The sequence below is a fragment of the Boleophthalmus pectinirostris genome, unplaced genomic scaffold, assembly GCF_026225935.1.
Source record: "Boleophthalmus pectinirostris isolate CB_2022bp ecotype Guang Dong unplaced genomic scaffold, ASM2622593v1 HiC_scaffold_22, whole genome shotgun sequence".
Lineage (NCBI taxonomy): Eukaryota > Metazoa > Chordata > Actinopteri > Gobiiformes > Gobiidae > Boleophthalmus > Boleophthalmus pectinirostris.
Window position 1 is genome coordinate 12,450,048 of NW_026571190.1, and position 23,261 is coordinate 12,473,308.

At 38.4% G+C, this 23,261-nt stretch overlaps 1 protein-coding gene across 6 annotated transcripts in view; it reads left to right on the plus strand.

Moving 5' to 3' along the window:
• The window catches only part of LOC110167606 (teneurin-3-like), a 595,717-nt gene that overhangs the window by 442,329 nt on the left and 130,127 nt on the right, over positions 1-23,261 (plus strand). For 4 of the 6 annotated variants that reach the window (XM_055158088.1, XM_055158087.1, XM_055158092.1 and 1 more), the window contains 3 exons: positions 12,350-12,496; positions 20,382-20,512; positions 21,843-21,931. In XM_055158088.1, coding sequence (XP_055014063.1) covers positions 12,350-12,496; positions 20,382-20,512; positions 21,843-21,931 — 367 coding nt within the window. Of the gene's footprint in view, positions 1-2,418; positions 2,446-4,051; positions 4,083-7,030; positions 7,039-12,349; positions 12,497-20,381; positions 20,513-21,842; positions 21,932-23,261 lie in introns of all 6 variants that reach the window. The other 2 variants (XM_055158090.1, XM_055158089.1) reach the window with 2 other exon arrangements.

A 23,261-nucleotide genomic window follows, 5' to 3' on the forward strand; every position in this document is an offset into this window, starting at 1 on the left:
GTAATATTATTTTGACGTAACCTTACTCTTACTGCACAGACGACATCTAAAACCTCTTCAGGCATGTTTTTGATGAGGGAATGTTAGAACATGGTAGATCAGCTCCAAAAAGTTGATCTTGCATAGTACCCCTGTTTAACCTGAACCTAAATCCAAATTTGGTTCCAATTTTGTCATGGTGCATGTGAAAGATTTGGACACAACAAAGCATTAACTTTTAAAATATATGTACATTTGTGGTTACAATTTTGAATTATCCAAACAATGCATGTGGTCTTCTTACTGCAATACCTCAACGGTGGATTAGGGATTGGCACACTTGCCTTCATACTATAAGGCATCTGGTTTGATTCCCAGATCTTGTGGGTACTCGCTTATTATTGCGTTATCATGTACTCCATTCAAGTTCACCAACCCAGAACATGCACAATATAGGCTGATTTTACAAGACTGAAAGAGGAGTAAAATATTATGAAACAAATTACCCATGGAGTTATAATGTCTACGCTTATCATGAATGTTCACTGTACGGTGTAATATTCTACGAGCTACGAGTATTCTATAGCAAAACCGCTGCCACTCACTATATGTGGATCATTTTTATACATTTGTTTCTCTCTCAGAATATGGAAATGAAGTCGCAATTAAAGTCATTGCACTCTCTATCAAGCAGTCTTTGAAAATGGTATCGAAATGAGTCCTTTATTCAGCAATTATTTGAATACCCACTATCTTATGAGTATAGTAGTATTTTATCAGTGGAGTAGCATGTTAATGTAAGTGGTACTGAACCCTGTTGAGAAGGCCTTGACTTTCAAATCTGACAGAGTTTAGCCTTAATTAAAATAGAAAATATGATCTCTACATGCGCCAATGCAGTGACCGCTGATTTATTCTGCCCCATATTTCCCTGTGTAACTTAGCAGCTCATGTCTAATTGAATTTCCTTGTTAGCGATGTTGATTAACGATGTCCGACCTCGGCAATTTATTCCTATCATAGTAATTGCGTTTTTCCTTGTGCTTCAACCAGGATTGACACGAGCAGGGACGTTTGTTGAAGGCTTAAAGATGTGCTGTGTGTCTTTTCCTGTTTGTCTCCAAGGAGATGTTTGCATTTGTCCAATTAAAGCTGTTTTTATTGCTCAAAAGTACCTTGAAAAACAGGCAACCTTATTGAGTGGGGTCGCCTCTCCACAGATCTGACCTGAACCTGAACTTGGCCTGCCGTACTGTGGAACATGCAGGCAAAGCAATAAGATATCCATGGAGACAAGCAGGTGCTGAACCGTTACCATAAAATCACAAAATGCACTCTGTCATGAAAGTGGAATTTAACTCTTTTTATCCTAGACATTTAAAATACATAATAGAACATGGTGATGGTGAAAAGTTCTCAAAATGGCGCCTGCAAACAAGAAGATGAAACCCATGAGTAGAAACTGTTGTGAAGAAGATGAGATGGAGAGACTGAGGTGGTGGATGGTTTTGCTGCTGTGGTGGACATTGGTGGAAAATAGATTGCGTATTGTGTATAATTGGACAAAGGTAATGCACTAGCCATGTTCCAAATAGGAAGTGGGCATGGGGGCACTTCCGGGTCCATGGACTCTGGCTTCAGTTCACTTTGTATTGAAAAAAACATTGCCCTTTTCTCTGTAACTGCGGGTGTTAGACTCATCATAATCCTGGTGTTTTTATTTCTCTATTTTGTGTGTAGAATCCCTCAGTCGCCCGGGTAGAATCCATCGAAAAGGCGGAATTTAATTTGTCAACTGGCCCAACGTTTATTTAGGTTGAAAACATTTCACAGCTCATCCAAAAAACGAAACATTTTCAACTTAAATCTGTCAGCGTTTGTCCAGTTGACACATTGAATTTCGCCTTTGTCATTCCGCTGTTTTGTTCATAAATCAATTCCTATTCCTAATATGAAACTTGGCTTCAAATTTGCCCCAATAATTGCTAACCTTGTGAGCTTCATTTGACTGGAGCTGAACGCTTAGTCCATTTGATATGATGCTGAACAGAATGTGTATTTAAATGAAAGGTCTGAAAGATGATTGATTGTCAGGCAAAGCTGTATAATCACTGGCAAATTGATACCAAAATATTGATCTTTTGATGTTGTTAAAATGTCAGATGTAAATTTCTTTTGAATTACTGTTTTTAAATCAGTCTTTCCTTTCTGTCTGTGATCATTTTAAGTGTATATTGTAAAGTATATTGGAAGTATTTTCAGTGTATTGGTGTTGGTATCTGTGGTATGTGCTATTTCTTGATATCTCAAAATTATAATCTTTGTCTGTTCACTCAATTCAAATTCCCATACTGTACTTAAATACTTTCTTTGTGTCTTTCTACCTTCCTTCTCTCTGTCCTTTCTTGCCTCCTTGCTTCCTTTCCTTGTTTCCTTAAGCACACAACCCGGACATACGAGTCAAAGGTACGGTAAACTTTCGACTGTCCACATCTCGCATATCTTCCATTTTGCTTTTTGCTTCTTGTTCAATGAAGCTTATGGCGGCTTCACAGTAAAAGCTTGTCTTTAGTTCATTGTTTAAAAAGAAAAGTGCTGTTTTTTTCCTGTTTATTTTTGCATCATCTTCCACATTTTTGCAGCAGGATTCGTTGTGGTTTTTATGATTTCATGTGTGACAGAGTGCAGTAGTTTTATTAGTCATTGCCTGTCCGTGAACACACATTTAATCTCTATGGAAATGGAGACTGCACTGCAAAAAATGAAAACACTTGAGTTGAAATTACTTGAATATCTTAAGAAGACTGTACCTAAAATATTTGATTAGAAGATATTGACAGTAGATGTACGTGTAAATTAAATTATCCAAGTGAACACACACTTTAATCTTTATGTAAATGGAAACTGCACTGCAAAAAATGAAATCACTTGAGTTGAAATTACTTGAATATCTCGAGTAGACTGTACCTAAAATATTTGATTACTAGATATAAACAGTAGATTTACATATAAATTTAATTATCCAAGTGAACGCACATTTAATCTCTATGGAAATGGAGACTGCGGTGCAAAAATTGAAAATACTTGAGTTGAAATTACTTATATAATATCTTGAGTAGACTGTACCTAAAACATTTGATTATAAGATATTGACAGTAGATTTAAGTACAAGCAAAATTATCCAAAAAAAAAGGTAAATAGGTAAACAAATTCTTAAAAGTTTTCTGGAATCATGGATCCTATTTGAATATATTATGCCACCTTTTTAAAAAAAAAAAATTAACCAAAACATTTAAGTTAGATTTTAAAGGTGCAGTGCATAACTTTTTTGGAGGAGGATTCGTCAAATGCTTTTCTCCATGGAGATGTTATTGCTTTGTCTGGAATATTTCACCGTATGGCATTAACCAAACCAAAACCAGACCAAGTTAAAGGTCACATCTGTGGTAAGAATGCTTGTTTTTCTTGGTATTTTTGAGCAGTAAAACCACCTGTAGTTGAATAAATGTAACATAGAGCTGTTGAATGTCATACTGCGGAACATCCCTGACAGAGCAATGACGTATCCATAGAAACAAGCTGGTGACGGAGCCCCAAAAAGTTGCATTGTGCACCTTTAACAGATCTATTTAATAATGATACATAATACATTTAAATAGAATCAACATTTTAATTGCCTTAACTACTCAAATTACTTAAAATATAATAATTTCAAGTCATTTTAACTCACATCGGTAGGTCTATTTTGCTGCAGTATGGTGCTTCACATAAAAAAGTGATATATTGAGTGTCTCTGGAATTGGCTAGAATAGCAAGAAAACACATCTTCATCCATTGGCAGTCAAAGTCAAAGCTTCTTAAATCAATATACGGCATCTCCCGAGCTTTTCCAATCAAACTTTTTGCAGTGTTCTCACATTCTGTATAATTTATTTCATCATATTTGAAACATTTGTTGGAACCATCAGCTGCAGATGCATGTTCCAGTCTATTCTTTTAAGATGAAAAGCACCCATTTTTCACATGTAGCTCTCATTCGTGTCCATAGTTTTGCACGTATCTCATGTTAAAGTATCACTACGTCCAAGCGGAGCGTTCAGGAAGTGGCCGGGCACACATTGTAGCCAGATGTGCAAGCACTTAAAAGCATAAATTTCCCTCCCCTCTACTTTGTAGTTGTTTTAAATGCATCGTTGCGCAGGTCAAAGGTCAAGCCACGCGATGCTCACAAATCACATGTACTACTAGCATGTGTTTTAGCACTGAGCTGCGTACAGTGTTAGCAGAGGTCTTTGGGTGTCGGCCGATGAATTACGCCAGATTCCACACCCTGACCTACTTTATTTCAATAAATACTTTTGCCAGATAGTTTTGTAATGATTCAAAAAATAAAAATAATAATTGAAAAAATACATGTAAACACTAGGAGTCAAAAGTTTAGATAATATTTTTTGTTTTTTTTACTACTTTCTGCATTTGATATAAATACAGAAGACATCAAATATGAAGCAGTATATAAGTGATGTATGGAATTATTTTTAAAAGAAAACATTTTAATCATTGCATTTATATAGCGCCTTTCAAGATACCCAAAGCTCTTTACAGTTCATTGTTCATTCACTCGACATGCAGTGGTGGTAAACTACTATTGTAGCCACAGCTGTCCTGGGGCAGACTGACGGAAGCGCCATCGGTCCCTCCAATCACCACCATCACTCACGCACACACCACTTTCATACTAGGCAATGTGGGTGAAGTGTCTTGCCTAAGGACACAACAACAGCTTTTGCCACTGGTGCCCCACTGTGGCTCCTGGAATTCCCAGTGGTCTCCCATCCAAGTACTAACCAGGCCCATAGCTTCTGAGATCTGATGGGATCAGCCTTTGACAAGCCTTCATGGCCGCCAAAAAGTTGAACAATTATGATAATATCTTGCAACAAAGACATCTTTAGTAGTTTAAGTTTTTTTTTTTTTATTACATAATTCCATACATACTTCTTACTAACTTACATATATTTGATGTCCTCCATATGTATATCAAATGTAGAAAGTAGTAAACATATAGAATATTTTTTTTTTTTACATAAATACAAAGTATAATTACCACAACAAAACAGATAATTATGTGGGCTAATAAAGTATTATATTCATGCAAAAACTGAAATGAAAACAAAATAATTCATCAAATCAATCAATCATCAAATCAATTCACTGTGTAATTGTTCTGGTGACGTGAGGGTACGCCTCTGCTTGTCTCTTTGGATACTGTTACTTTGTCTAGGATGTTCCATAGTATGGCATTATCTGTATTACTGAAATCAATATATATTTGCTTAATGCTGTACTGTGCAACATTCTAGGCAAAGCAATTTCAATCCCCACCAGACGATTTCCACATTTATACTCTTACTAGTTGAAAAAATGTGGGATTAGTCATTAAGCCCTTAATTAGGTCAATAATACAATGTGAATACAAAACTGCATTACTTACTACTTTAACATTAGAAACTAAAGTTGTACTGTTGCAATAGCTCAGTGCAGACATTAAACTGTAGTGTCTTTTGAATGAACATTGTGTGTGAAATGGCTGCTGCCTCTGTCATGTACACTGTTCTCGTGCTCAGGTAAGAACAGGTTTACTCCAGACTAATCGGACTCACTGTCAGATCCACACCTGAAAGTGCACTTCATCGTGTTGTGCCCAATATCCACAGATTTTGTCACCGCTGCGATAAAAATACTTTCTGTCATTTCGAATAAGAGGATTTTGAGTGTAAAAATGCAGTTTTCACATGGCTTTTTAAATTTGTACTATGTTGCTTTTTCTGGTTGTCAGCTTGTCTCCATGGAGATGTCATTCCTTTATCTGGAATGTTACACGGAATGGCATTAAACACATCAGTGGTTCACAATAAGAAAGACATGTTTTTCAAGTTAGCGATAAAAAAACCTGCAACAGAATAAACGTAAGATTAGTTTAAGGCCAGACTGTGGAATATTCAAATGCAATAACAATAACATTTTCATGGAGACAAGGAAATGGCAAAGTCCCAATAAGAAAAGTTTCACAGTGCAACTTTAAATGTGGCTTTATGCATGTATTTATATGTTAAAATAGGGCTAAAAACAGTTACTGCTACCTTTGAAGATTTTTAAAGATTCTATATAACACAAAATAGATTCTTGTGAGATTTAAACCACGTTAAAATGCTGTTACCTCATCAAAAACATACCTGGAGTAGTGTTTTTTTTTTTTCATTCACACATGTTTGAGTAATCCGTTATCTACATCTCTAAAGTTTAATTGCTCTGTGCCACCTTGTGATGTTATGAAGCGGTAGTTTTCAAGTTAACTGCAACTTTTTACCTCTAGCTCAATAGAAATGGGCAATTCCAGGTCTGAAATTATTAAAATGATTCCAATGAAGGTGTATGTCGTTTAAAAACACAGTGAAGCAAAGGTGGAACAGAGTGGTTTTCATTTGAGAAAAGAACACCGTCTAAGGGCCTGTTTACACGAGAAAGCTTGCGGGTAAAAACGACAAAATATTTTATCGCAAGTGCCTTTCATTTAGACGGTGATGGCGCTTTTGGTTGCTTAAAAACGCAAAAATCTGAAACCACCCTCCAGAGTGGAAAAGTTGAATACATTTCGCCGTAGCGTTTCTGTCTACACTGCCCAAGACGCAAAACTCTGGTCAAATCTGCTCACATCACGTCCGCGTTTACATCACGTACATCACCATCTAGCGTCACCACCTAGCTGCCTGGCATGCATACCCAATCGAATTCTACACACTTTTGCGTCACCATATGCATGCAGATTTCCTCCCGAAAACGCTCGTCTAAACATGGAATAAAAAGTGAAGACGCGACGCCACTTTTGCGTCTTCTGTTCAGACCGTCGTCGTATAAACGTAGCCTAAATAAGCGGGATTTATCCGTCAAACATGTGTGAATGAAACAAAACAACTCCAGATATATTTGTGATGAGGAAACAACAGTATAACATCGATCAGAAAATAGTGTAATATGGGTCATTAACCAGTGAAGGAAGTTTGAGCGCTGAAATGATCAAAATATTAAAATAAAATCATCTCTGAAAAGGGACACTGAATAAATAAACAACATTACTCAACCATAGTGTAAGACCTAAACCTTCTATTCAAGCGCTTTATAATGTCCACGAATATAAAGCACTATTATGGAATTTTAACATATGCAATACCACGTTCTATAACAAATATGAAAATTGCTATGCTGCTGTGCTACAAAGTGCCAGACCACATCTTGCGTTCTGAACAATCACGGGCCAAATTTGAGCTTTGACAATCACAAAAAAACCCATTTCTTTAACATCGCCCACATGTGTTTCGTTGTACTGAATGCAAATTTATAATTGTCTATGAATATTCTACACCACGACATTGTTGTTCTGTTCTTGCTCTTGTTCTTGAATGACGCCGTAGTGTTGTGGTCCCGACTCAGCGTTGCCCCCTACTGTCCCTCTCCCTCCTCTACCCTTTTGTCTTTGACCATAAGCCCTTATTACATCTCAGATACAGTAGTGTACTTGGCAGTGCTGTTTTTGTTTAGTTTTTTCAATTTACGTTTTTTATCCCTAATTTTCCTCCCTCTCTCCCCCCGTGCCCTCTCCTATTCTCAGGATATAAAGGTAATTCAAATACCAAAGACTTGATTCAAGGCTGTCCCAAATCCAATCACTTTTTTGCACTCCTGTCTCAACCCATTCCACTTTTCCTGTCCTCTTTCTCTCTCTCTCTCTCTGTTTCCACGACGACTGTCTTTCTGACTTTGTCCAAGCTTGTTTGTTTCAGTTATATTTGTATTTCTGGTTACATTATTCTGTCCCTGTCTTTCAGATACAAAGCGAAATGATAAAATTAATGCACCGATGCACTTTCACAATTGGAAATCAAGATATATGTTACAAAAAGTCATTGCTGGCGGACAGCTGTGTCGCCCGTTGCAGAATACAATTTGTGAAGTTGTACTAAACAGTTTGGAGGACATAAAAAAGTAATATTTTAATCATGATAAAAAACGCAGGAATAGTAGAAAAACTTCTGTATAGCACGTTGAACACACAATTCTACACATTTAGATTCATTAAAGGTGCGCTATGTAACTTAAAAGTTGGAGGGTTCGCTATTTGCTTGTCTCCATGGCGATATTATTTTTTTGCCTGGAATGTTCCACAGTAGAGCATTAAACATACAGCATCTACACTGCGGTTATTCAATCGCAAGTGTTTTATAGCTCAAAAATCCCTAGCAAAACATGGATTCTTACATTCTATGTACAGGCTTGCTTCTCCATAGATCTGACCATTCAATTGCCTCCATTTTGATTACCTAGTTTAAATACAAACTGTGGAATAATCAAGGCAAAACCGTAATATTTCTATGGCAGGGGTGTTTAACTCAAATTAACAGAGGGCCAAAATTAAAAACTATGACTAACCCGTGGGCCAAACTAAATATTTATTGAAAAATTTCAACAATATCTGTGTGTCTTCTCTTCTTTTGAGATATATAATGTTAAACCTTTTCATATTAAAATACATTTTAATAATAGTTTTGCATAAATATTGAATCCAGATAAGCATAATATAAAATAATAACAAAATTTTTAATAAATAATGTCTCCATAGTCTATCTGTAGCCGGCGGGCCAGCTCTAATACTTATCTCTATCTAATACGTGATCTCGCGGGCCGAATATAAATATATTGCGAGCCAAATTTGGTCCCTGGGCCTGAGTTTGACATGCCTCATCTATGGAGACAAACAGTTGACGGGCCATCCACTACAATAGTTACACATTGCACCTTTAATCATTCACTCCTTACTTCTGTTGTTGCCCTGGGGCGGATTGAGATAGATGTGGCGGCCATATTTCGGTGAGTTAGCTGAAGTGTCATGCCTAAGGACACAATAACGTAATGGCTAAAGCTGCACTCAAACCACCAACCTTCGGGTTATAGGGTGGCTGCTCAATGTACAAACCCATTTATCTCTAACTCCTGTCTTTGGCTGGTTTTTAACTTTCCAATATGACCAAATAGAGTAACTTTTACCACAAGAGATCTGTTAAGAAGTGTTTAATTGTAATGTATCTTTTAACATTACCAGCACATGGGTTTTGGAGTGATTAAAAAGTAGTAACAGTTAAATATGAGCTAAATATTCCCTCTTTTGAATGCCGAAAAGTCCTCTAAATATCGCCATAAACATGAAACTGCAGCCCATGGAATCAGTTTTGTCATACAGTCAAAGAAGTTTATCCCACAAGTCAACTGGTATGATTTATCGAATTACAATTGCGAGATAGTTCCAAGTCTTCCATTTACTTCAATTTCCATTTTGTTCAAGTTGTCAAATTGCTTTTATCTGATATTTTCCAGTGTCCCAGCTTTACCTTTCGTAACATATACTCTCTCCTCTGCACAGTTCAAACGCACTCACTTTTCTCTTCGTCCACTCAAATACGCAGTACCCAATATGTTTTGTTTGTCTTGCATCTAGAAGCCTGTCTATAAACATGTCTATTTATATGTATGTGTCAATGAAGTCAGCTGCTGTCCCTGTCTCACAATTTTTCTCTTCTCTGTCTCTCCAAATACCCTTTGCTTGGTTTTCAGAAAAACACTCCTATCTATTTTTTCAGTTTTATTTTTTTGTTTTCAAATCAGCCAGCCTCATATTTTGTCTCGAATGTGGCGGCCGCATAAAGTATAGCATTTCGGAGGCATGCTTTTTTTTTGTCCAAAACCAAATATTCCTCCCTGTGTCCTCCCTATACTTTGTGTGCTGGCTTTTCTTCCCGTCTTCATGTTGTGTTTTCACATGGATTATTTAACCTGCTTCTCTCAGCAAAATTGACTCAGAGATTAGACAAAGAGATTCAAACAGGCCCTCAAATTATAAATATCTTTGTTTCTTTTTCGCTTTCTTTCTTTGCTTTTGTCTTCCATCATCAATAACATTTTTCTTCCCCCACAGAGAATGAGACATAGATCTATTTACGATGCCATTTGGGCCCTATAGGGATTCTTAGCGTTCATGTGAAACTACAACATCTTTGGCATTCCACTGAAAGCTGTCTTAATGTCTTTGCGTCCGTATTGTTTGGTATTGATTGTTCTGATTTGTCTCTGGCTCTGTCTTTCAGTCTGTCAGTCCATTTGTTGGCGAGAGGTGCATTAAATATAGGGTTAAAAACGCTCACTAAGTACAGGCTTTGACCACTGCGGGCTCCACAAGGCTGCTGTCTATGGACTGGGGACAATCACCGATGGTACTCACATATATATCAGAGACAGTGCAACATTTAAAGCAAAAATATAGACATTCCAAATAACGTTTCAATGTAAGGTCTGTGTCCAAATAGCTCTATTCACCAGGAAGACGTTTGGAAACATGCAATGACAACTTCCAGCGGGCTCTGTTTGCGATAAGTTTGAAAAAAACTAGGAAAAATTAGAAAATGGCCCAGTTTTCTTCATCTCCATGTCATTGTAGCATTCTGTTATGTTCAGCAAATCAACAACTATAACCATACCTCGGTTCATCATTTCCCCACTGACGCACAATTCCGAGCGCACTGAGTACATGCGATTAGCAGAGATGAGGACGCCAAATTCAAGATGATGATATTTACTTCAATGGGTTTTATCACAGCCCACACCGGATGTCATCGCATGTTTCCAAACGTCTTCTTGGTTGGTGACGTAAGTGTGAATCCAGTCCAATCCTACAGCACATTTATAAACAAGACTGTTTCAAAAGTGCTTCACATAGCAATGCAAAACATCAACAGAGTTATGTTCCAACCATGAGCAAAACTAATAGAATCAATAAATAAAATAATAATAATAAAATCAATGAAACTAAAATCAATCATTACTAAAATCAATACATAAAAGCAGTACTAAAAATGTATAAAACAGTAAATAAATAAAATAAATAAATAAAAGACACGGAGGACCAAACAACTCTAGTGGTATTAAAAAGCCATAGAATAAAAGTGGGTCTTAAGATGAGACTTAAACCACTCCACTGTGGGGGCTGTTCAGACGTGGAGGGTCAGAGCATTCCAGAGTTTTGGGTTGATCACAGAGAAGGCCCCGTCCCCCCTGGTTTTAAGTCTCGTTTTAGGCACCACGAGCTGGAGTTGGCCCTCGGACCTCAGAGCACGTGCGAGGTTGTAAATCTGGATGAGGTCCGAGATGTACTGTGGGGCCAGTCCATTCAAAGCTTTAAAAACAAATAATAAAATCTTAAAATTAATTCTAAAATTAACAGGAAGCCAGTGCAATGACGCAAGAATTGGGATAATGTGATCGTGCTGTTAAAAGATCTCTGTTAAATGACACGCAGCAGTGAATAGAGCCTATACTCCATGGTAGTGAATCAAGATTGCAATTTCAGTTGATGCAATTATTAAACTGCAAAGGCTGCATTTGTTTAGATGGTAGAATGTCAAAGAACAAAATATTAAATTCTTGTGCTATAAGTACAGTTACGGTTTGCAAAAACCCCGGAAGTGCAAGTTCAGGCACCAGCCAATCAGCGAAGAGCCATACATTCTGTGTTGGCAACATTTCCCGAGATCAAGGATTTAAAGCCGGAACAAAGAGAATGTTCAGTGAATTTTATCAAGGGAAAAGATGTTAAATGAAAAAACTACCCATCAAGCAAACGAATTCTAACGCTGCGAGGTCAAATGGTTTCTACGAAGTGAAACCAGCTGATGAATCAGGCTACAATTTCTCTGCTGGGACAATAAACATTACCATTTGGATTGGATTGGTCCATTCATCTGTTTAAATACTAAGTATAAATAAAAATAAATAAATAAAATTGTTAAAACCCCTGATCACGTGGGACATTTCTTTGCTGAGCTGCTCAAGGAGTTTCAATGCATTTTAATGCAAAACTCATTGGTATCTGTATACTTGCCATAATATTTCTTGATATAAGATAAAAATATATATCACTAGTATTGTCCATCAATACAATAAGTATCATGAAAAAGCAACTGCCTGACAGTAACCCTGACATTTCATTCTATGTCATGGGTCGTTTTTAAGAGTAAGAAAAAAAAAAAAAGTGGGTGGAGAATGATGAGAACCACGTGACTATCTCAGTTAATTCTGCGCTGTGGTGCATTTTTTTTTTTCAAATTCAGCACCCATCTTGTCACATCTCCAGTACCTCTGACCTCAGCCTTCACACCGTTCATGGTCAAAGCCTGTCTGAGCCTCAAACTTCCTTACCCGTGCTCTGCTTCTGCTGACTCTAACTCATCACTAACTACCCTCTCTGTCTTTCTCCTCACTTCAGAGGGCTGCCCGGGTCTGTGCAACAACAACGGACGCTGCACCCTGGAGGCTAGCGGGTGGCACTGCATCTGCCAGTCCGGGTGGCGAGGAGCCGGGTGTCACGTCGCCATGGAGACGCTCTGCACTGACGGCAAGGACAACGAAGGCGGTACGTGTGTGGACATGTGTTATAGAGAGAAGGGGCGGGAGAGGGATGGAGAGACTGAGAGAGGGAGAGGGGAGAGAAGATAGAGAGGGAAGATAAAAAGAGAGAGGGGGGTGACAGATGAGAGTTTGAAGTATAGAGAGGGAGAGAAAGGAGAAGGAGAGAGAGGAAGATGGAGAGTGACGGACCGAAAGTGAGAGATGGAGGTAAAGAGAGAGGGAGACAGGGAGAGAGAAAATAGAGATGGAGTAAGGGAGGGAGATGGGGAGAAAGAGAGAGAGAGAGGGAGAGTAGATGGGGTTATTTATGGACAGGCGGCGGACATGTTGTTGGCTCCGAGTGTGAGACGCCCAGGGGGAGACGGGAACATGGAAAATTAGACGAGCCGAAGTCTAGTCTGTCAAAGTGAAGAGGGTGGTCACTGCTTAGCTCAAGTGGGCAAGGACTCTCTCCACATTCACTTTTAGATTGAAACTTAAAAGAAATGTATAGAAGACTTTGATTTGTTTTTAAAGGCACTACTGGGGACAGAATCTTAAAAACAAAAACTAAAAACAAAAGAGCGCAAAATGTGTGAAAAATCCCTCAGTTGTCCAGGGATCTGCTTCTTCAGTTTTGAATGAACTGAAGAAGCAGCTTGGATGAGCTGTGAAATGTATTCAGCCAAATAAACTTTGTCCAGTTGACAGTTGAATTTCTCCTTTGCCACAAGAGCAGTTCCTTTCAATGTCTTTGGAATCTGTCTTATCTATGAGATGATGTGCACAGGCCAAGATTAATTTTAATCCATTTCAAAATAGAAAACATCATTAACATCATAAAAATAATATGGTTTCCAAGTTTTTGATTTAAATGAGTTTTTAAGAGCACAATTGACAGTCTGCCACCTACTTTGGCATTGAACTTATTTATCGTACATTTGTTCAGTTACATTTGTTCATTTACAGTAGCTTACAGCTGCAAAAATAACACTTGGAAAAACGTGTATTCAGCTGTAATCACGTGGGGTGTTACATGCTCTTCTTGATGTAGATTACTGTGGAACATTCTAGGCAAAACCGTGACATCTCCATGGAAACAAGCAAGGGGACCTTTATCAAAAACTTCCATAGTCCACCTTCAACAGAAACCCTATAGAATGATGTGTTCTTAAAAGTTTGCTTTCTTTTCTATTACAAAAGATGAAAAAGAAAAAAAAAATCTACCCTCAAAATAGTATTTAAATCTCACTAAGTGGCAAAGTATGTACATATATAAGTTCAAATTAAAAGTATTGTGTAGTAGGGATGTAAGAATAACTGAAATATCATGATATCGTATCATGAAAGTTCTCACAGTAATATTGTGGACCATCACAATATATCGAATTGTAAGTCTCTTTGCTTAAATTAAGAGTTATGGTGCAGCAATAGCGAAAAAAAGACAGAGGACCATAGACCATGATCCTTTGCTCCATCTCAGTGTTGACCACAAGAAGAAATAATAACGCTTGTCAAGGCTTTTTAAGAGGAAAAAGTAGCATATTAACAGTTTTGTCAGCCTCCACAAAATATGATAATAAATATTGTACCGTGAGGTTCATACCGTGACGATATCGCATTGTGAGACTCGGATATCATTACACCCCTATTGTGTAGGTATATTTCTGTAAGTATTTGTCAAGTAAAACCATAAACATCAGGATTTTTCCTTCATAAATAGTGTGTGATAATCTCCCATTGAATACATTACATGAAACTAAATTGTATTTAAACTGCGCTCTGACCTCACTCATATGTGCTTCTCATTTGCCAATCCCCACTTCATTTTTTTAATTTTCTGATATTCTGTGGTTAATCCAAATTTACCCACTGAAATTACATTATGTTCTACTTCATTCCAGATTCCAGTTGCCTCCATTTCAAAAAACGTTTTTATTCACACATCTATAAAAAGGCTCTATATCAAACACGTTACTCAAATAGCCAAAGTCCATGTTGTAGCAGCAGGATCAGTAGATAGATTTCCCCTCCCTTGCACATGTGATGGACTGTGACTTTTCAGACGTAGCGTAGCACCTTGATGTAGTGTTGTGAATGAACTCTCTGCTCCAAAGTTCAAACGCCTCTTTGAAGCTCCAATGACTCTGAAATACCGCCGTCCTCGTCAATAGAACAGGGAACATATACAGTGCACTATATGTCCTATAGTGCCTACAGTGAGTAAGCCTCATTCAGTCTTCTCTACAAAGTTAATAGATTGTATGTCTTACTCACCATCTTTAAATGCTTTGAATCAGTTTTCAAAAGATTGGTCTTTAAGAAGTGACTATAAAACAAAATGGTTGATCTGATAACTTAAGTGCACACTATAGTACATGAATGAATGATGGATAGATGACCTTAAAACGGACCTATGATGCAAAACAAACTTTTTTTTAGATTCTCTTACTTAGCCACAGTTCTATTTGGAGTGATTAGTGATATTAGCAATATTTAATCCCTTACTTTCAAGACGCCATATTGCCGATCAAACCCGTTTTTACTGCTACTGTCATACGTCCATCAGTCACTCTGGATTTACTTCATTCTCCAATTTTATTTTCTTAATCAGTGATATACGCAGAGTTCATCAGCATTGCATAATCATTTTGGTATCTGACGAGATGTGCGGATGTCTTTATATTTATGAATTTTGACTGTTGCACTTTTGCTCTATCGAAGTTTTGTTGTATTCGTCTAATCCAGGGGTGATCAAACTAAGGCCCACGGGTACACTCCGGCCCCCCAGCCCCTCTGAGGCAATCCTCAAAGGTTGCCATGACCTATTACTTTTTGGCAAATAATAACTCATCTGCTTGTATTTTGTTGATTTTTTTTCAATAAAAAAAAAATGTATTTGAAGTATTTATATTTATATAAAAAAATTATATGACATGTTTACATTTTCGTCACCTGACAAGCTCAAGATCAAAGAGTACTGTAGTGCAGTTAAGGACAGCAAAATGGCTAGTGTTAAAGTACAAAAAGTTGACAGAGAGTGCAGGATTTTCAAAGAACATTGGACAATCGATTATTTTTCTGTTCAGTGTAAGGAGCAGTGCAGTTTGCCTGATATGTAAAGAAAGCTTGGTGGGTTTCAAAGAATATGATCTGCGTCGCCAGGGTCATATAATTCTGTTACGACCGACCCGACACCGGCCCCCATCAGAGTTAGGAAAAAAGTTTGTTGACCCCTGGTCTAATGTAATCTAAATGTTCAAATTATAACATCCACGGGTGTCATACAGTAGATTAGTATATAGTAGACACAAGTGCAATAAAGTCTTCTTTAAGAATACAGAATGTTCAAAATTGCAACAAAAATGCCCCAAAGTATTCAGAAAAATATTCCAAATAAACTGATTTGAATAGCTCTATTAAAACCAAATAGTAAAAATTGCATTAAACCAAGATGGCAAATAGAAAAAGGAAAACCACCGTGTGTAAGTTTTTAGCCAAAAAGCAAACTAAAATCAGAGCATGCTTTGTACACGTGATTTTATTGCACTGAAAAACAACTAAGACCCCATCAAGACATACCTATTTGCGTCGTTTTCGTTGCGGACACAGTGTTCGTCTACACTAATCCGATGGAAAACGACCCCAGAGACGGAATGATCTGGTGCCGCCAGCTCCCATGAATTCATCTGAATACGGATCTGATCCAGCACTGTGTGGATGCTTGAAAACGCTGATACAATGACGTAGGTCTATGCGCCATGAAGTAATTCACCACCAAAACGCTAAGAGGCTAGAATATCTGTCCATTCATATATACGGCCTATGTGTATGACCTGCAGACGTATAATCTCTAAAAAGTTTAACATGAACCATCGCCAACACGATAGAAGCACAGAACAGACTCACCATCAGCAGCACACCCCTCTGTCACAGAAAGAACACATATAATCCATTGAGTCATGTCCTTTAGTTCGACAGAAGCTGAGCCACATCAGCGCACAATAGCGAGCTGCTTTGAGCACTCAGTTTATGTAAATTAGGCGGTTTTAAAGATTGTTTCTGTAAAACATAAACAAATATGCTCAAAGCTGCGTGGATAGGGAAGGCTTGCGGACACAGAAACAACGTGTCTGGACGCAAATTATTTTGCAATACGGTGATTTGTTTTGGTGTAAATGTAGCCTAAGCAACAATGCACACAAACCTGACTCTTATTTTTCTATAACCTTCCACTGTCTGGCATAAAATGTATCTGTCTCCATGGAGAATGTTTGACAGCATGGTTTTAACTTTCTATTTCACCTCCAAAAAGTTACGCACTGTGGCTTTAATGTTCAGTCCAAGAATCTACCCTTAGACCTCCAGATTCTGCTTAATGCCAAATCGTTCTTTTTACGTCCAGTACATGAGTAATGGCTGCCCCCACTGTTAAACTTCACATTCTTGTATAACTGCCATTTTCCAGACATGAAAACAATTATAATGTAAAAGATATACCCCCTCTGCATTCAAAAACCCACTTTCTGATTTTCACTGTTACACAATTTGTCGATAATTTGGTGTAATTTGTGCAGTGAACCGCGGTAGGGTTTAATGAAGGCTGAAACGTAAAGGTGCAGTCATTGTATAAAAAAAAAAAAAAGAAAAGAAAAAAGAGAGAAGAAAAAAAAAGTTAAAGCGTGTGTGTCTCCTGTGGCTTGTCTCCAGATGTACAATTGGCTTTTAGAAACTAACAGAGATGAATGGCAGAACAGATTTTATTAGCCCGCATTCCTCCGTCTATCACTCCATCCATCTGCTCCTCTCTCTTTTCATTGTCTCTTCTGTGCATCCCTTCTTTTTACTTCTTCCCGGCAACGGTTAAGGCTTTATAGTTTTATATAAACGCAGGATTACACTTTAAAATTTTGTAAACAAATGGAAAAAAAGTTTAAGATTAAGATTTAAAAGGCTCATATTACTTATTACTTACTTATACTCATATTACTTACTAATTATATTTCAGCCCTGGAATTGCCCGTCTCTTCTGAACAAAAAGTTAAAGGAAGCTGTTAACGTGAAAACTTCCACTTCACCAGGTGGAACAGAGCATTTTGAGATTTGGAGATGTAAACAGACTAATTATAAAGGATTTCTCAAACATGTGTAAAGGAAAAAAAATCACAACAAGAGTCTATTTTGCATAATATAGGACTTAAGAATTGTATATTTACAGATATTTTGAAATGACCAAACTAGAATCAACCTTTTTTAAGCATTTTAAACTGTATCTGCCCATAGCACGACTCATTTGTCATTGCACTTTTACGCTATCAAAGTTTTGTTGTATTCGTCTAATCCAGGGGTCATCAAGCTAAGGCCCGCGGGCAGACTCTGGCCCGCCACGCCTCTTTCACCGGCCCCCCAGACCCTAAGAATTGTATATTTACAGATAAAATACTTTGTTAGAATGCAATTAAGTCTTTACTCATTTCAGTTTTGCACAAGAAATACACCAAATTGCATACCGTAAATTCCGGACTATAAGTCGCTACTTTTTTCTCACACTTTGAACCCTGTGGCTAATAAAACAATGTGGCAAATATATAGATGGATTCTTTGTTTGGCACATTGTCCATTCATATTTACAGTCTATGGTTTGGCAACACAGCAGATACACGTGCAGCTTGAGTTCAGAAAACGCCGCTGTCTGTGCTACACTATCTACTGATATTGTCAGCACACTCAAATAGTTTATCGCCGTCTGATAAAATAAGTTATGATGCTAAATGAACATTAGTGAGGGGGATACGTCTTACCCGTGTGCGTAAATGATGAGAAAAAATGTCTCAAACTTCAGTAGCCGGACATTCACTCAGACCTGATTGATAGAACTAACCCCACCCCCGAGAAAGTCTGAAATCTGCTGAAATCCTCCAAGACACCGACGCGATACCAGACAGGACATAGGCTCTTTCTGCAGGAGACATGCGCAGTAGATTGCGGGGAGAGACGGGGGTGATGCGCGGAGGAAGATGGTGTTTAATTGTGTTTTGAACAGTTATTTTGCACTTCACACATGCACCCTCCTCATGGAAAACACACAAAGAAATGCAGATGACGCAGCTTTTAAGTTAACGGCGATTGATGTGGCTGTCGAAGAAGAAAATTGAGCTGCTGCACGTGAGCTCGGCACAATAAATAAATTATGCCAAAAATTGCATATATTCTAAGGCCCTCATTTTGTACAATGTTTTAAAATGACCAAACTAAAATCAACCGTTTTTAGTATTTTAAACTGTATTTGCTCATAGCCCGCCTCATTTGTCATCGCCTGTTCTCTGTGACAACAAAGCCCGTATTACATCTCTATTCCCCTCTCCATGTTCTGTCCCATTGTAAGTCTAATGTCCATTCATCGCTCTAAATCTCCTCTAGTCCTCCTGTCTCTCCTCCCTGTCTCCTTATACCGTCCCTCCTGCATCTATAATTATTCCTAATCCCACTTTATCCTCCACTGGTCCCTCAGCCCTCTGGTGCTTCTCCGTCTCCTCCTGTTTTGATTCTAGCCTCAACCCTGGCTCTCTCTCTCTTTCCCTTTATCCCTCCATCCTTTCCCTATAGAGCAGCAATCACTTTTAGCAGATTAATATTCAGAAATCAGGGGTTTTCCGCTGTTGGATTGTAGAAACGTATGTATGTACATATATGTAAAATCCCTCAGTTGTTCAAGTAGAATCCATGGATAATTGAATTTCTCCTTACAAGCAAAAAACCCAAGTTGTTGTAAAAATACGCAGGTTACATCCAGTTTGGTTTATTTGCACTGTTTAAATCTGGTGGAGGTTTTCTGCCGCCTCCCTGTCGCCATGGAGATTTTATTGCTTTGCCTGGAATGTTCAGCAGTGTAGCATTAAACGTTTCGTGCAGTTATTCAGTTAAAGGTGTTTGTACATTTAAAGATGCATTTTTACTTTGAGCGGGCTTGCCTCTTCACAGATCTGACTCATTACTTGATCAGATAGGCCCCGTCCACACTAGTATGTATTTGAGTCGTTTTCGTTGTGGATGCAGTGTTCCTCCAACCTAATCTGATGGAAAACGGCTCCAGAGACGGACCGATCTGGTTCCGCCAGCTCCCACGAATTCATCTGAGTATGGATCTGATCCGACACAGTGTAGACACATGAAAATGCTGATATGCTGATGTAGGTCTGTGTGCCACAAAGTAATTCACCGCCAAAACGCTAAGGCTAGAATATGTCCATTCATATATACAGTTTACGTGTTTGATGTGCAGACATATAATCTCGGAAAAGTTTAACATGAACCATCTCCAACGCGATAGAAACACAGAACAGACTCACCATCAGCAGAACACCCCTCTGTCACAGAAAGAACACTCATATTCCACTTAGTCATGTCCTTTAGTTCGACAGAAGCTGAACCGGATCAGTGCACAATACCGAGCAGTTTTTTGAGCGCTCAGTTTATGCAAATTAGCCATGTGGTTTTAAGTTAAATTTTTGTAAAATGTAAACAAATATGCTCAAAGCTGGAGAAGGAAAGAAAGGCTTGCGGACACAGAAACGATGTGTCTGGACGCAAATCTTTTCCAATAAGGTCATACAGTGATTTGTTTCAGTGTAAACGTAACCATAGTGTCACCTGCTTGTCTCTTGTTCTTCATGGAGACAAGAAGGTGACATACACCAAACTCCACTGGTCCAGAATGATGAAGAATTAGGGAGGTCGCCATAGTGATTAAACATCTTTTGAGTGGGAAAAGTCCTCTAAATTTTACATTATAGGAAGCTGAAACCCACTAATACTGATATATACTTATGTAATACTTTTGCCAGTATATGACCCTCAATTAAGAAAAAAAAGTATTCCTAATGATGGTCAAATGTGTGTGAATGTTTCAGACGGACTGGCCGACTGCATGGACCCGGACTGTTGCCTGCAGCCGTCCTGTCAGACACAGCAGTTCTGTAAAGGCTCTCCAGACCCCGCCGAGGTGCTCAGCCAGTCCCCCGCAGCTCTCACCCCGCAACAGGTACTCTACTCACAGCAGGTACTCTCCCCACAACAAGTACTCTACTCACAGCAGGTACTCACCCCATAACAGGTACTCTACTCACTACAGATACTCACCCCACAGCAGGCACTCACCCTACAACAGGTTCTCTACTCACTACAGATACTGAACCACAGCAGGTACTCTACTCATTACAGATACTCAACTCACAGCAGGTACTCATCTCACAGCATGTACTCTCCCCACAGCAAGTACTCACCCTATAACATATACTCACCCTTTAACAGGTACTCAACTCACAGCAGGTACTCTGCCCACAACAGGTACTCTCCTCACAGGAAGTACTCACCCTATAACTGGTACTCTACCCACAATAGGTACTTTCCCCACAACAGGAACTTAACTCTCAACAGGTACTCTTGTTGCAACAGATACTCCTCCCTACAACAGGTACTCACCTCTCAACAGGTACTCACCAATCTGCAAGTACTCACCCTATAACAGGTACTCAACTCACAGCAGGTACTCACCCAATAACAGGTACTCAACTCACAGCAGGTACTCAAAACAGGTACTCATCTTACAGCAGGTACTCACCCTATAACAGGTACTCTACACACAACAGATACTTTCCCCACAAAAGATACTCAAGTCACAATAGGTACTCTCCCCACAACAGGTACTCACCTCAATACAGGTACTCTCTCATATTTACCTCCGCCAAGGAGGTTATGTTTTTGCCGGCGTTTGTCTGTTTGTTCTGTTTGTTTGTCTGTTAGCAACATAACTCAAAAAGTTATGGACCGATTTTGATGAAATTTTCAGGATTTGTTGGAAATGTGAAAAGGAAGAACTGATTTCATTTTGGGGGTGATCCAGAAGAAATCCTGGATTCTGGATCACTTTGAAATTTTAGTTAACATTGTGGTAAATGGGGCCAAAAATTTTGTTTCTCAATATCTCGGTTAATTATTGATCAAACCCCATGAACCCCCATATTCCAAATTGAAAGATACAAGACAAATATTTATGGAAAACACAATTAATATGAGGGGGACTGTAGTCCTTGGCGGAGGTCTGCGCTTTTCTAGTTGGATATATTATGATCTACATGTGTACTGGCGTCAACACATCAGGACCACCAATACTAAAACTAGTATCGAAATACGAAAAGCATTTGAAAACTCAGGTTATGTGTGTGTGTGTGTGTGTGTGTGTGTGTGTGTGTGTGTGTGTGTGTGTGTGTGTGTGCGTGCGTGTGCATGTGTGTGCATGTGTGTATGTGTGTATATGTAATATTGCGATATCTTTTCTCAAACTTGACAAAAACCTGCTTTGTTTCTTCCAGGCTGCCAGATCGTTCTACCAGAGGATCCACTTCCTTGTCGGTCCAGAGTCCACTCACGTCATCACCGGGGACAACCCATTCAACAGAAGGTACGCAAACATGACATTTATTGTACACGCATGCACAGGCGGCTGGAGGAAATACAGGCTTGCAGTTAGTTAGTTTTCATAAATCATTTAAACATGCATTAAATGTACATTGAATAGTATGTTAGTTTTGATAACTCTTCAATTGTTTGCCCATATGCTGATTTCCATATAGCCTCTATCCTGTGAATATAATAGTTTAGTTTTTAATACTTTGTTTAAATGGCTTCTATTTCTCAGAGTAACTCAATCAGGGCTGAGCCTGCCTTTCATCTTGTTTGTCATTTCTTTGTTTTGACTCATAATAATTCCACATTGGCTCTGGGTCACTGTCAACTTAACCTCGATGTTATTCACCATCGCTATAGGCCTGACAGCTCATCTTCTGTCTGGACAAATTTATAATAAATAAACAAAAACAAACAAAAAAATTGCTTATGGCGTATACAGAAAAGCCCATGTCTCCTTCAACTCAACATTCAATAAGTATGATAAGCGTTGCCGTGGTGAAGGCTGGGCTAGTGAAACATGATTGCGATTCGGCGCTGCTATTTGCTTCGCTTTTGTCCCATTTTTCCATGTGCGCCTGAACGCTGTATAAAAAAGCAGAGGCCACAGCTTGGTAATAAAAATGTTTTCTCATGCAGACTGCAGTGAGAGTTTTGAATGTGTTTTTTGTATTGATTGTGTTGGTTTAAAATGTATTTCTTTTAATTTAACGGATGGAAAAATGCACTTAATAGCAGACACTGAAATTATTGGGTAGCAATTAGCGAAGGAGACTGCGTTATGTTTTGGATCAATACCAATTTATAACAACAAAACTGTTCATGCTTTGGAGGTGAAAACAAAATGCTGATTGTGAACACATATATTTGCTTCATAATGAAATACATAGATGGACATTGCAATTACCAAACAGGAGAGGCTAAATAAATTATCATATGGTTTAGATACGTTAACACCCTTGAGTTAGAATGTTCTCCCTGTTTCTTTTGGGGATCCTTTGGGTGCTCCAGTCTCGCTTATCATCCTAAAACACACGCAATATATAGGCTAATTCTCTGGCTTTAAAAGGCCCATATGACACTATTTCCTGATTTGTTATTATGTTGTTTCCTCATGAAAGACATACGCGAAGTTGTGTTTTGTTTCTTTCACACATGTTTAACACACAAATCCTGCATATTTAGGCTTCTTCAAACTGAAAACACTCTGTCCCATTTTGTGATGTCATGTGGTAATACATAAAGTGCTCCGCTGAATCATTTGGTTAATTTTAGCCCTGGATTTGCCCATCTCCATAATGAAAACTAAAAGGTAGGTGTTAATT